Source organism: Mobula birostris, chromosome 21 (assembly GCF_030028105.1).
Source record: "Mobula birostris isolate sMobBir1 chromosome 21, sMobBir1.hap1, whole genome shotgun sequence".
Classification (NCBI taxonomy): Eukaryota; Metazoa; Chordata; class Chondrichthyes; order Myliobatiformes; family Myliobatidae; genus Mobula; species Mobula birostris.
In genome coordinates this window covers 49,955,156-49,970,214 of record NC_092390.1, presented here as the reverse complement: position 1 = coordinate 49,970,214, position 15,059 = coordinate 49,955,156, and the positions used below count along the sequence as shown (strand labels likewise).

At 42.7% G+C, this 15,059-nt stretch overlaps 1 protein-coding gene across 11 annotated transcripts in view; it reads right to left on the bottom strand.

The window, feature by feature from the left end:
* Nucleotides 1-15,059, bottom strand: part of LOC140185779 (C-terminal-binding protein 2-like) — a 371,042-nt gene that overhangs the window by 116,171 nt on the left and 239,812 nt on the right. The window contains exon 1 of one of the 11 annotated variants that reach the window (XM_072239434.1): nt 7,126-7,425. The exons of the other annotated variants lie outside the window; for them this stretch is intronic. Within the exon in view, the coding sequence (XP_072095535.1) occupies nt 7,126-7,147 (22 nt within the window). The 5' untranslated portion in view covers nt 7,148-7,425. Of the gene's footprint in view, nt 1-7,125; nt 7,426-15,059 lie in introns of those variants that run through there. 11 annotated transcript variants of the gene reach the window in all.

Here is a 15,059-nt window from a genome sequence, read left to right as displayed (position 1 = left end):
GTGTGTGCTTTCCTTGTGAAATACGGTAATTTCAAATTCTGCTGTTCCATAATTAGAATGAAGATCTGTCCCTCTGTCTCCTCATTGGTCTTGACTATTATTAGCAATCAATTTCATTTTTAATGAATAAAAGGTATCCAAAGGCACCCATGAAATTCAAGTTGGTAAATTCAGTTTGTCTCCATCCTGTGCTGTCAACCATGCAGAATGTATAGATTCATTCATACTGTTTTAAGAATATTGTATTTATTTGTGGGATGTGCTGGTCAATGGGTGTAATTTGGTACAAAATGGTTATCATTAGCACTAATCTGGCTTTAGTTACGTGTGCATGATATTACTGTTACCGATTTTGGTTGATGTTCCCAGCTGTTTTTTATGCCAATGAGCCTCACCATTAATCGAGGGGTGTGTGGACCCAGGTTGGCAACACCTGTTCTAAAGAGACAGAGAGATGATACGTACATCTTCTGACTGACGTTCAACTGATGACTGAAAACATCTTATTTTGCTGAACATTAATAAAACATACACAACTGAAACAAACCACACGTTAATCCGTGCCCAACTATCACACTTTCCCTCACAGGAAAACTACTTTGCTTCATACGCACTGCATTCAACATGAACAGTTTTCTTATTGCAGCTGCTCCTATCATAAGAATAAATAAACAATATTACAATCGAAATTAATTACACAACTATATCTATCTGCAACTCAGCTCCAGCAGCTGAAAAACAAGGGCAGCAATATGGGAACATGAACACATTAATCAGACTAACTGTACTGAACTTCTATAGAGCTGGCAGAGAATCAGAGGGCAGAACGGCCTCCTTCTATGTTGTTATATTTCTTCTAAAATCAATGATAAGTTAATGGAGCAAGAAACTAGATCCTTAACTGAATTTTATACTAAAGCCCATAAAGAAGTAGTTTCACACGGAATTTCTTAATCCAAATTTCATCCCCTCTTCTACTGAGGCATTGTGTGAAAGGCCTTCATTCTGGTGTATAAGCACACTTGACAGAAGATATCAGAAGTATTTAACCTTGAAGACTATTGGCAGCAACTGAGAGATTCACACATGTAATAACAATTACATCTTCCCTCTTCTTCTCTGTTACATCATTCCACTAACTGGAGGAGAACTGAAGGAGCACAGAAGAATCTAAATCTGAAATACTTCTAACAAATTTATTTATCTGAAATACTGCAAAGAGAGAGGTTCTGACTTTGACCTCTGCTGGAGCAAGAACATCGTGCCCGTGCTGTGCAAGCAGAAAATGCAAACTCAGAACAAAATTTTCCTTTGGACTGTGGAAGGGGAAAAACTTCCCAAATCAGGTCCCGTTTGGTCATAGACCGATGGAAACAGGCAAAAGTTGAAGGTTACCTTCAAAGTACTGGCAACCACATGAACAAACTTCACATTTTAAAATTTTGAATCACTGACTTCTTTTATTCAGGAGAGCACAGTGCCAGTATAAATGGTGACCAAGTGAAATTTTGACTGTGGTCATGTTTTTCTTAATGTGTGCACTTGAATACATTGAGAGTAAATGCTGGCATTCTAAGCTTGGCTTGCACCTGGACAAAACGTTGGGCTAAACCACTAAGGATGAAAAATGATGAAACCATTTTGGACCATAAGACCATAAGTTATAGGAGCAAAATTAGGCCATTTGGCCCATCGAGTCTGCTTCGCCATTTCATCATGGCTGATCCATTTTCTCTCTCAGCCCGTTCTCCTGCTCAGATTATCCCTTCATGCTCAGATTAATCAAGAATCTATCAACCTGTCCTTTAAATACACCCAGTGACTGGGCTCCACAGTGGCAACAGGTTCCACAGATTCACCCTCCACTGGCAAAAGAAATTCCTCCTCATCTCTGTTCGAAATGGACGTCCCTCTATTCTGAGGCAGCCTCCTCTGGTCTTAGGACTCTCCCACTATTTTGAGGTGGTTTGGTACAAAACCCAGTCACGGACGGTTTTCCAACATCTGCACAAGATCGTAATGCTAAGAGCTGTTACCATTACACCAGATATCAGAATAGCTTCAAAGCAGACAAAAGGTATGTACATTTGTAGTAGTTAAGTTTGATTTTCTTTTACAAGGATGTTGCCTGGATTGGGGAGCATACCTTATGAAAACAGGTTGAGCGAAGTAGGCCTTTTCTCCTTGGAGCGACGGAGGATGAGAGGTGACCTGATAGAGGTGTATAAGATGAGAGGCATTGATTGTGTGGATAGTCAGAGGCCTCTTCCCAGGACTGGGATGGCTAACACGAGAGGACACAGGTTTAAGGTGCTGGGGAGTAGGTACAGAGGTGATGTCAGGGGTAAATTTTTTACTGAGAGTTGTGAGTGCGTGGAATGGGCTGCTGGCAATGGTGGTGGAGGTGGATACGATAGGGTCTTTTAAGAGACTTTTGGTTAGGTACATGGAGCTTAGAAAGATAGAGGGCTATGGATAACCCTAGGTAATTCCTCAGGTAAGGACATGTTCGGTACAACTTTGTGGGCCGAAGGGCCTGTATTGTGCTGTAGGTTTTCTATGTTCTATGTTCTAAAGTCTATTGGTAAAAATATTCCCAGTGAGCCCAGGGACAGCTATGAACAGTGTTTCACACCATCAAATATTCATGAAGGGAAATCAATCAATTTACAGCTCGGTTTCACATCAGTAATTATATTCTGGGTTTGTTGTGGGGGGGGCGCGTAGAGAGAGGGGCATGAGGGGCATTTCTCCGAAATATGAGCCGGCAACAGAATTATTTCTGGGTAAGCACGTGTAACGAGGCTGCTGGTATTTTAATAAAATTTAATAGTGGAGGGAGGGGGATGGTGTGGGGGAGGAGAATCTTAACTAGCCTCCCACACGCACTGGTGTCCTGTGGAATATCTCACCTCAGCTTCAGCCTCTTGGGCAGGGGGAAGTGAAGATACATGGTCAAAATGTCATGCTGCCAGTTACTGTAACTGCACTGTGAAACGTGGAGCTTTTTGTTTTCAAACAGGCACATTTATAAACTAGAATAATTTGAAATGGAAACAAATTAATATCTGATCCTAAAATTATACTGCGAATGCAGCAGAAATCAGACACCAGTGAACCAAATCCAATAAGAGTTCGGCATGGTGCAATTCCTCTTCTGGTAGCAGCACTTCATGCTGAGTCTCTGCTGTCTATTTAATTCTGGTTGTACCAAGATAAGTTTTTTAAAAATCTTCAGCGATGTTTTAACAATATACCATGACCATTTACTTACACCTAAAAGCACCTCAGGCTGGGATGCATGTTTGCATTTTTTAGTGCTGTTCCACTCAATTCTGAGAAGCCAGAAAACCTCCTCAATCTGCCTGACAAGAAAATATCAAAAATATCAAATACAAAAGCTAATCCAACAGCTGAACAGGTTTCAAACTGGTTAAGTTGCTACAAGAATACAGGGATCTCACCACAACAGGGTGCAGCTTTAAATGTGATAATTGGGGAAATGTCAGGGATATCAGAATCCGAATGAGGTTTAATATCGCCAGCATATGTCGCAAAATTTGTAAACATTGCGGCAGCCGTACGGTGCAATACATAATAGAGAAAACACTGGATTCTAAAATATATATATAATATATATGAAATAGTTAAATTAATTAAGTAGTGCAAAAAATAGAAATAAGTAAGTAGTGAGGTAGTGTTCATTGGTTCAATGTCCATTCTGAAATCGGGTGGCAGAGGGGAAGAAGCTGTTCCTGAGACATCGAGTGGGTGTCTTCAGACTCCTGTACCTCCTTCCTAATGGTAGCAATGAGAAGAGGGCATGTCCTGGGTGATGGGGGTCCTTAATGATGGACGCTGCCTTCTTGAGGCACCCAGATCACCCTTGAAGATGTCCCAGTTACTCTTGAGGCCAGTGCCAATGACAGAGCTGACAAGTTTACAGAGACCATTTTCTGCTGCTAATTTAAAATTAAACAATATGAACCAAAATGATCACAGCGCCATTTGCTTAGCTTCCTTGACTATCTGCTGAGTAGCTGGAAAACCACGAGTGCAACTTGCAAACTTGATCATTATGAAGGGAAATAAAGAAAATATCACACAATCAAAGCAACAGAACATGCAATATAGACCAAGATTAACGCATTCTGCCATTTCCTCTATCTGTCCCTGCAAGGCAGTGAAGTTGTGAATGTCCCTTTGATTTGGTTAACAGAGACGCACAGAATTCTGTCCATGATACTCCATCTGGTAAACTGGCAAACTACAGACGATAGGGCTGAGCAGGTCGTGGGTCTGCAGCTACTGGGCATTCCTGTCAAGAATTGCTTGCAAAGTTTAACGGGTTAATAGGCGTCATCTTTCCAACAGAAAGAATGAAAACCAATAAACATCACATTGACCCAAATCCGTACAATGTAATTCAGGGGCACTCACATGACGCTGCTGTATTCTTTTCAAACAACTTTGGCTCTCAGAAGATGAGGAACTGGCAAGAGGAGTGCAGAGACAGCAGGTTGGCAGAACATCTGTTCCTTCTACGACTCTATCCAAACATTCAGTCATCCTGCATCTCCGCTAATTATTTAAAATGCTGTCACTGCACATGTCATTTTTCTTCATCATGCTAAATACCATTTTAACTTATGAATGACTGTGGCAGCTGCAGACAAGATTGGCAGCGAAAATGCATTGCACGAAGACATGAATAATGCAGTGAAAATTGCATTTGTGCCAATGTCAATATCGCATGTTTTTTAGATAAAGTAAAAATCAATTATTTTAATCACAAATATTATTTCTCCCCCCTCCTCCTGAAACATATTCCCAAGACTAGTTACCTACTAATGGATAGTAACTCCTTCAACAGAAGGTGAAAGGTTAACAAACCATAGAGATATTTCCAGAAGAGCTGCATACTTGCCCATGCTTTTTAATCACTATACTGACACCACCTCAGAATGTGCTAGGAATCTGCCATTTTGTAAAGGGCAGGCCTTGACCTTTTCCCTGATCCTATTCAAAAACTCTAACAGTACATAATTTCCAGTTAGTTCGTTCACGTTTCACTTTTTAATTTTGAAAATATTTCCATTAAACGGCTCTGTTGTTGGTACATTTCTTTCGTGGGGCCTCAGGCAGTGTACCATTTTATTATCACAGCATAAACAGAGATAGTGGTTAATGTTATTCGGCTGGTCTGAAAGTGGATGGGGGAGGAAGAAAGAGGCTGCTCATATTGAATGCATAATGAATGCTTTATCAGGCCAATGAGAAAGGTCACGCTAGAAACTCCTGAAAACCCACAAACCCCTCAATGTAAAAATTTATAATAATCCAAACACCTTTATGATCAATGGCAGAAACAAAGGGCCGTTCTAAAGGATCTTCTTCATGGGTAAGTTCCTCTTGACTTAATATACTTTCTCTTTCAAGGAAGATAAGGGAAAAACGTTGCTTCCTCGGTTGAAAATAATGTTCCCTGTTGTGGCTTGGTATGTGTAGCCCCTCATAAAGATCAGCAGCCTCTCTGTATGATCAATATTTGAAATGAAAAGGATATGGGGAAAAATAAGACTTATTGAGTTCAGTTATATAAAAAAATTGAAAATGGCTTCAAAGCCAATGATTATCCAAACTAGCTTCAATGAACTAGGTGTTTGTCTTGCAAATCAGAAGAACACATCATACTTAAGTTATGAAGAAAGAATATAATTAAAAACTAAACTCTTGTTTTTTTCCCCATATCCTTTTCATTTGAAATATTAATTTGAGAGCGAGGCTGCTGATCTTTGCGAGGGGACTACACATGCCAAGCCACAATAGGGAACATATTTTCAACATTTTCCCTTATCTTCCTTGAAAGAGAAAGCACTCAGTAGTGTGGGCAGGATACTACATTGCACTATAGTAAATTAAATGAGGTAACTTGCACCTCTGCCATTCTGTTATACAGCTAGACTCATCTTTCCAATCAGTTTAATCTTTTAATGCAAGCTACTGTATTACTGTCTAGATTGCAAACACACATAACTATTCAACAGGTTAAGTAAGGGTCAGATATCACTTAAACTAAATGAATTTCAATTACATCACATCCTACTCAAAATCATGCCCAGGGAAGGAATTTTAAATTGAAAGTTTGTGAACTCTCAGATACCAGAGAATGTCCGAGGACCTGCACTCAGCTCAGGAATGAAGTGCAGTGGGAAAAAAAAGACAGGAGGGAAATCACTTCGGAGTCAATAATAGACACATCAAGAATGTGTCCTGAGCCGGGCTGACCTCATTGCACACTCTGATGTGTTTGTTGTGAGGGGTTTGAATCAGAAGGGACAAAACTAATTCTTTACCAACACTTGTTTCAGGTCAGTATTAAAAAATAATTGGTTCCAGATCAGCTGCTCCGAAATTAGGAAGTTTAGGGAAGTTTAAGTTTATATGTAAGGAATTCTGGGGTACAACACTTAATTTAGCAAATGGACGCAAGGATCAATTTCTCCTTCAATTATATGTCCTTAGTCGCAAACACAGCTCCTAATTTCAGTTGTTTACTGGGAAGCAAGGCTGCATTTTATTCTGAGGAGGGTTCTGAGTTTCCACTGTCCACAGCACAGAGAACTCCACCTCCCCCTCAAATGAAAAGCTGAACAGCTTGTTGCATGGAGCACACTGTATAAAGTGTCTTTGTTTTACTGCTGATGCACAAAGACTGCTTGTCCTTGCTCACGTCTCTTGCTCTTTGCCACCCAGTCATATCCTATTCCAATGCCACCCTGCCAAGTAAATTAGAGCTTACTCCTTGTTAAATAGCCGCCTTTGTATTACTGTAATGTCCCTGGTACGATCTCACAGAAAAACAAAAGGGAAGCCATTTCTCTAATTCTCATTAATCTCCATTGCATGCACCACAACAGAGCTTAGATGGTTTAAATGTGTTAAACTGCAGCATATGAAGTGCGCATAAACAGGCTACAGGCTCATCACACACACACACACACACACTCTCTCATATACTCAAATGGAAGGATTAATTCACTAGTATAAACCAAACGTTTACAGTTTGAAAAGATGGTGCACAATTATTAAACAAAGAGAAAAGAAACAGGAAGTTTTCCTTGCCTGGAAAATGTTGCTTCCACATTCTTCACATTAATACATTGATAAGAGTCACACATGGTACATGGCAGCGCAGGAAAACAGAAATTAAAAAAAAACACAACAGGCAGACACTCAGTGTTCAGGGTCTAGTTCGTAGCCTCCGCCAGTACAACTACAAGGGATGTCTTCGATCAAGCAGTCCCCCTCCCCACAGCTGCAACATCTCGAGACAAATGTCTCTTTGAACACAAATAGAAAAGAAAAGGCTTTTGTCCTGGGCTCTGAGGAAAGGTCCAGGCTCCCCTAGCACGGATACAGTCACCTCCACACCACTGTAAACTCCACAGTACTCACGCCGCACTGTGCTGAAGCTTTTAACTAATCACAATTTATTCCAACCCCTTGAAAAATCATGTGAGCCAGCCTAAAAAAAAACACTTAGAAACCAGACACGCTAAATGTGCTTTTTAAAGTTATTATTTGATTTTTGTTTTTAATAGCCTGTTGTTTTTCCTGCAGTTCTGATTTACTCAATTTTATTTCACACAATAGTTAATTCCAAGTAGGAATTTGAAGGCTTCGGTAACTCTTCAGTTTTTGTATAAATTTCTGTTTCCTTCAACCTACTCCCTTCATGCCCCCCTCCCCCACATTTATTTCCAACCTCTTGTCTTTATACGGCCTATCAGCAGGGAGGGTGGGGAATCCAGGGTCTTGGAAGTGTCTTTAACAATATAAGCAATGCTCTGTCATGGGCAGATGGCAGGACACGGTATCTATCTACCACACCCACCAATACACCCCTCATCCCTTGAGTGAGATGCTGCTGAGACGGCAGGGTAGTAAGGCAGCAAGATATCCAAGCAGATGGTGGCAAGTTGAATATGAGAATCAAAAACCCGAAGCAGAATTATTTTAAAACCTTGATTCAGTACATTTGATTGCAATCCTAGCTGATACAGATGCTGCTAGTGCAACGTCACTGACAGCCAACGACTCAAGATGCTGCACATCCTAAACCATTCCAGAAAGCTTACAAAAACACATGCAAAAGACAAAATAGAGACCCTGATGGGACGCTGCCCAATTGGGATCATCTCCAGCAGCATGTTATTAGTTAGAATCCGAGCTGTCCATCTCCAGTTCCCAGGTGTGTAACAGTGTCAGATGAAGGGGAAATTGGAGATTTATTTTAGTGGGAGTATCATTACGTTTATGCTTGGATTTATTTTGGAAGCATTTGTAAGGCAGGTAAGCATTAACTGTAAATTTCCCGAGTGTGAGGTAGAATTTAGACAGGGTACGAGTAGGGTACTGGCTTGTTAATGGGAATACGGCGAGAATAATAAAGGACTAGGTATAGTTTAGTGGTTCGATTTATTTATTTAGTGCCCTTTGAACCGCCCAGCAATTCCCCGATTTGATCCTAGTCTAATCACGGTACAATTCACAATGACCAATTAGCCTACCAAACGGAAGGTCTATGGGAGGAAACTGCAGCACCAGGAGGAAACCCGCACTGTCATGGGAAATAAGTACAAATTCCTTACAGGTGGTGGTGGGAATTGAACCTGGGTCACTGATACCATTGTGCTAACCACTATGCTACCGTATTATTAGGTGCTTGATGGCTAGTGCAGGTTCAGAGGATAAAAAGCCTGCACCCATGCTGTATGACTGATTGTAACATTTTCCTTAAAACAAAACCAATATATTTACTGTAGTAATAGTAGGGTATGGACTTAACTCAATGACAGAAGAATTTAAAGATATCAATTTTGAGTACAGATAAAGAGCCAAGGCTTGTGCTCCCTTTGTTCCCTACGTTCAGATTAGCCCATTATGGGAGAAGAAAAGGGAAAACGACACACACAAGATGCTGCAAGAGCTCAGCAGGTCAGGCAGCATCTACGGAAACGAACAGACCGTCAACGTCTCGGGCCAAGAATCTTCTTCAGGACTGGGAAGGAAGGGGAAGATGCCAGTATCTACAGAAATTCTTGTGTTTAGAAGAAAAGGGAATGAGCCGAATCTGTCCTGTCCTGTCGTTCACAAAACGATGGGGATTGATCATTGGATCCAATAGCACACACCAGCTCAATCTTTACACCTTCTGATTCCACTAAAATTATGGCATTCAGAGCAAGAATGTAAAATGAGTCACTTCAACCCTTAAAATCTGGCTAGTTAGGAGTGAACCCAGCAAGCATTATTTTCCAGGTAATGAATACGTCAAGCTCGCTTTCCCAAAGGGGTGGTGGATGCCGGCTCGCCTGAGAATTCTGAGATTGACATGAATAGATCTCTGATGGGAAAGGGTGTCAAGAAGTTAACCTAAAATAATAATAAGTCAGTAGTGATGTAGCTGAAGAATACAATAGCAAAGGCTGAGTGATCTCCTCCTGTTTCTAAAGGTTTGCTCCAGCTCCAATGCAAACTCATTTGTTAACACCAAAAACTTGATGCAAATTCTTCAGCTTCTCGGCAATGCCATCAGAAGATCTGTTTGAAGTGAGTGTGTGACAGATATCGGAGAGGGTGGGAGTGACGCAGGGAGTGGTGGAGTGACGCAGCAGGGGAGTGACGCAGAGAGAGGGGGTGTGATGCAGGGAGAGGGGGTGTGATGCAGGGAGAGTGGGAGGGACGCTGAGAGAGGGGGAACAATGCATTCAGAGGAGGAGCAAGGCAGAGAGAGTGCCATGGAGAGGAAGCACAATGGAAAGCAAAAGTGCAACAGGGAGAGAGCACACGACAGGCTGAGAGAGTGTGGCAGAGGGAGCAAGGCAGACAGACAGGGGGAACGAGTGTGACAGAGATAGGGAGAGAGCATGGCAGAGAAAGGGAGCCAGGGAGACAGAGAGAGGGAGCGAGCGAGACAGTGAGGGAGCAAGGGAGACAGTGATAGGGAGCGATTGTGACAGAGAGTGAGAGAGTGCAACGGAAAGAGGGTGCAAGTGCGGCAGAGGGAGAGAGTGAGAATGACAGAGAGGGAGCGAGAACGACAGAGAGAGGGAGCGAGTGCGATAGTGAGCGAGATACTGAGCGAGAGAGTGCGACACAGAAAGGAAGTAAGCGCGACAGAAGGGGGAGCGAGCGAGACAGAGAAAGGAAGCGAGCGCGACAGAGAGCGAGAGAGTGCGACAGAGAAAGGAAGGAAGCGTGGCAGAGAGGGGGAGTGAGCATGGCAGAGAGGGGGAGCGAGCGCGGCAGAGTGGGGGAGCGAGCGCGGCAGAGAAAGGAAGCAAACGCGACAGAGAGGGGGAGCGAGCGCGACAGAGAAAGGAAGGAAGCGTGGCAGAGAGGGGGAGTGAGCATGGCAGAGAGGGGGAGCGAGCGCGACAGAGAAAGGAAGCAAGCGCGACAGAGAGGGGGAGCGAGCGCGACAGAGAAAGGAAGGAAGCGCGGCAGAGAGGAGGAGTGAGCACGGCAGAGAGGGGGAGTCAGCGTGACAGAGAAAGGAAGCAAGCGCGACGGAGAGGGAGCAAGTGTGACAGAGAGGGGGAGCGAGCGCAGCAGAGAAAGGAAGGAAGCGTGACAGAGAGGGGGAGCAAGCACGACAGAGAGGGGGAGCGAGCACAACAGGGAGGGAGCAAGCACGACAGAGCGGGAGTATCTGTGACAGAGAGAGGAAGCGAGCACGACAGAGAGGGAGAGAAGCAAACCTGTTGAGCAGGTTTTGCTAAAAACAGACATCAACCTAATAGATTTAGAACAAATTTTTGTTGTGAGGAACTTTGATCTCTTCCTGAGGTTAGCAGAGTTGTTGCAATGATGATGAATGGTGGCCCAAGAGTTACCGAAGCCTGCAGTTGCCTCCAGCTGTGCTCGCCTGTGACAGGACTGTACTCGGTCAAGACTGAAGTTGTTCTGATCAGCACTTTCTCTTTCTCCTTCCTCATATACAAGCAAATCATGAGAAGTGCTTTACTAAGGACTTTTCCTTACACATGAAGTTTTAGTAAAACAATGCAAGTCCACCTACAAACCCCACGGGCAAAGTCACTGCTTTCAACACATGGAAATATAGAAATCACATTTTCACACACCATGTAAAGAACCAGTATACTTTTAAGGGCAAGACCCCCAACACGGTTGCTGAGCAGCGGGAACATGTGGTCCAAGTTCATAACTCCCTGAAAGTGGCTACTTGGGTTGATAGGGGGTTGAGAAGGCATATGGCATGCTTGCCTTTAACAGTCGAGGTACTGAGTTCAAAATCCAGAGAGTTAGGTTGCAGCTTTATAAAACTCCAGTTAGGTCACAACAGGAGAATGGCATACAGTTCTGGTCGTCCCATTGTTGAGGCTTTAGGGAGATTTACCAAGCTGCTGTCTGGATTAGAGAGCATGTGCTATTATGAGAAGTTGGTCAAACTTATGTTGTTTTCTCTGCAGAGGCTGAGGAGAGATCTGATAGAGGTTTATCAACATTACGAGAGACATAAATAAAGCAGACAGACAGTATCTTTTTCCCAGGGTTGAAATGTCTAATACCAGAAGGGCATGCACTCAAAGGAGTTGTGAGGGGCAAGCTTTTTTTCACACGGAAAGTAGTGGATGTCTGGAAAGCGCTGCCTGGGGTGGTGGTAGAGGCAGAAATTGTCCATTTCAGAGACGTTTAGATAGGCACATGAATGTGAGGAAAACGGAAGGATATGGGCATTGTGTAGGCAGAAGAGATTAGTTTAGTCCGTCATATACTTGGGACAACATTGTGGACGATATCTCTCTCTTCCTCGTTAGTGAGAGAGAGGGCCTGTTGAGATGTCGAAGTGTTGGGCTGGACAGTAGTTTCTGTTGGACTCTGGGCTTGCTATTGCATGGTGGGTGGTGGGAGGGGCGGATGTTTTTATTGGAGTGGGGGGGGCAGAGATGGCCTTGAGGTTCTAACATTTTTCTATCATTCATTCTTTGGGTTATTTATTTTTCTCTCTGTTTCACGGATATCTGCAAACAGTAAGGATTTCAGCTCGTATACTGTACACGTGCTCTGATATTAAATGGAGCCATTGAACATTGAAGGGCCATTTTCTATGCTGTACTGTTTCACCTTCTACAATGGTACAGGAGGAGGCCAACTGACCGATTGTACACTATGCCAGCTTCCTGGGGAACATTCCAATAATGCCATTCCTCTTTTCCTGCAGCTTTCCATCGCACAAGCCCAACAACTGCACTTTCGTTCTTTTTTGCCACTAGAGGCAACTTGCAACTGACAAGCATGGATGAGGGAAACAGGAGGAAACCAACGTACCCGGAGAGAACTCGCACTGTAATGGAGAGAATGTGCAGACTGTGCAGTCAGCAGCTGATACGAAGACTGAAACCAGGTCTCAGAAGCTGTGAAGCAGCAGCACTGGCTGTTGTGCAGCCAGGCCTCGGATGATCCCGAACTCTCAACTAAGTTTAAACTATCAAAGTACCTCAGGTAACTCGACTAAGTGAGCACAAGAGTTTCTGCAGAGGCTGGGAATCTTAAGCAACACAAACAGAATGCTGTAGGAACTCAGCAAGTCAGTTAGCACCTACAGAGGGAAATGATTCTTATTCTGGCTTGTGTCCTCTTCCTTTCCAGTCCTGACAAAGAGTCTCAGCCTGAAATATTAACTCTAACAAGTGAGCACTAAATTGTTGCCACACAACCCAGTTAAACAATACAGAATCTTCATATTAAGGGTAAAATATTGAACTAAATTACAAATTAATACTTACAATCACAATATAGATGCTGGAAAACTGGAATAAAACCAGTTATTGTAAACACTGATCAGGTCAGGCAACATATGTTGAAAAAGACACAGAATTAACTCTTCAGGTCAAAGAGACCAGAACTGGGAATGTGTCATTGTTAGTATTTGTTGATATAATTTAATAATGCAGCAGATGTTTCAAAGCTGTGCCATCATTCTTGTTGGACAAACATACTTCCTTGAGGACTGGAAGTATTAAAATCTTCTTGAATAAATTGCTGGATATTGTTCACTAGGTGGCTGTGGAGGTCAAATCATTGGGTATATTTAAGGCAGAGGTTGATAAATTCTTGATTAGTCAGGGCATGATGGAATACGGGGCGAAAGCAATAGATTGGGCTGAGAAGGAAAATGGATCAGCCATGATGAAATGGCGGAGAAGACTAGGTTGTCCAAATGGCGTAATTCTGCTCCTATATCTTATGGTCTTACATCTCTGCAGTCTATGTTCTTCTTTAGTATACAAAGGTGAAGACTTTTACTTGCTTCAATCATGGCTGCCAAGAGACAGACAGAGTCTCCGAATTAGTAGAAGGTGTGTCTTTATTAGTAGAGCTGCTCACTGTTTGTTGAGTACTCAAAGAACCTGATTGGTCATTATGGAAGATCCAAAGACTGGTGACAGAAAACCCCGCTATCATAACATCAAAAACAGGGAAGAACACAAGCCAGCAGCAACTTTAATAAGCTTTCAACATTTTCCAACAATATTTTTTTGGTTAACGCCACCTTGTAAATCCAAATGCCCTTGGCTTAGCTTGGCTATTAGATAGGCAAGTTTTTTTTAAGTTGCCTTGCTGTTTATCACATGATCTATGAGCAATGGTTTAGCATCTTGATAAAAAAATAGCTGATGGCACAAAATGCACTAACCTGCTCTTTTATCGGAAAGAAAATTTGGAGTTTAGGGATTAAGTTTGTCAGAAATACATGTTTATTGAGCTCGGCGAATGGAGAGCACCAGAATCTGAGCCCTCTCAGTTATCTCCTTTGACATGAGGTGAGGAATGCTGGAGGAACTCAGAAGGTCAAGCAGCACCTCTGGAGAGGAAAAAAACAGTTGACTTTTCAGGATTGATGAAAGCTCTGGGCCCGAAACATCCACTATATATTCCTCAAGATCAGGGGTTCCCAACCTTTTTTATGCCATGGACCCCGACCATTAACCAAGGCATCACTGGATGTCAGATTGGGAACCCCTGTTCTAGATGCTGCCTGTCCTGCTGAAACCCTCCAGTACTTTGTGTATGTGTGTGTGTGTGTGTGTGTGTGTGTGTGTGTGTGTGTGTGTGTGTGCGCGCGCGCGCGCGTGTGTGTGTGTGTGTGTGTATGTGTGTGTTGCTCAAGGTTCCCAGCATCTGCAAAATCTCTTGTGTGTTATGGTGGTGTATGAAGTACCTTGAGGCGATCTATTTGCCAGAAGAATGACAAACCAGAGAAATGGAAGCGTAGACCAACAGCTTGCAAAGAAAGTGGTGATGGGCCACAACAAATGAGATTTAGGGCAATGATTTGCCATAACTGAGCAGAGGTGTACTCAATACCACATCAGAAAATGTGGTTAAAAAGTGTGAGATTGCCTTTGCTACTTAGTTTGGTAAACTGTTAATCTGGTTATTAATCACGATCACTTTTCTTGTTAACTCTCTCACTGACCTTAACGTTGACTTCAAAATTCAATCTTGCATTCTATAATTTACAAAAACACAACAATGAGACTATTAGAAAGTGAAATAATAAAAAATCTTGGAAATACCAATGGAGGTGTCATGCACAGAGAACAAAAAAAGTTAACACTTAGGTCAATCAGAACACATTCATTGGCCCTCATTGCTGAGCTCCACAAATCACTGATATTAGTTTTCCACTTCTCTGAAACTCCTTGTGTACCAGCTCACAACTTCTCTCAACCAGTTCACATTGGTGCTCTTCCCACAAACTGGATTAATACACCAAGGGAAATAGCCTTACCATTCATCACATGGGAATTATATTCTTTCAAGGTACTTTGTTTGTCATTCATCACTCCACAATCCACACAAATCTAGCTGCCAATGTCTTCTGCTTCAACCCCGCCCTACCGTGGCCTCATTGTGTTGTTGGTTCACCTCCTGCTTTTCACTCACATCCAGCTTCAGATGTACCTGCCCCTGGCCTTCACTTCCATCTCTCAGCTCTTGATGAAGAGTCTTAACCTTCCTAATAT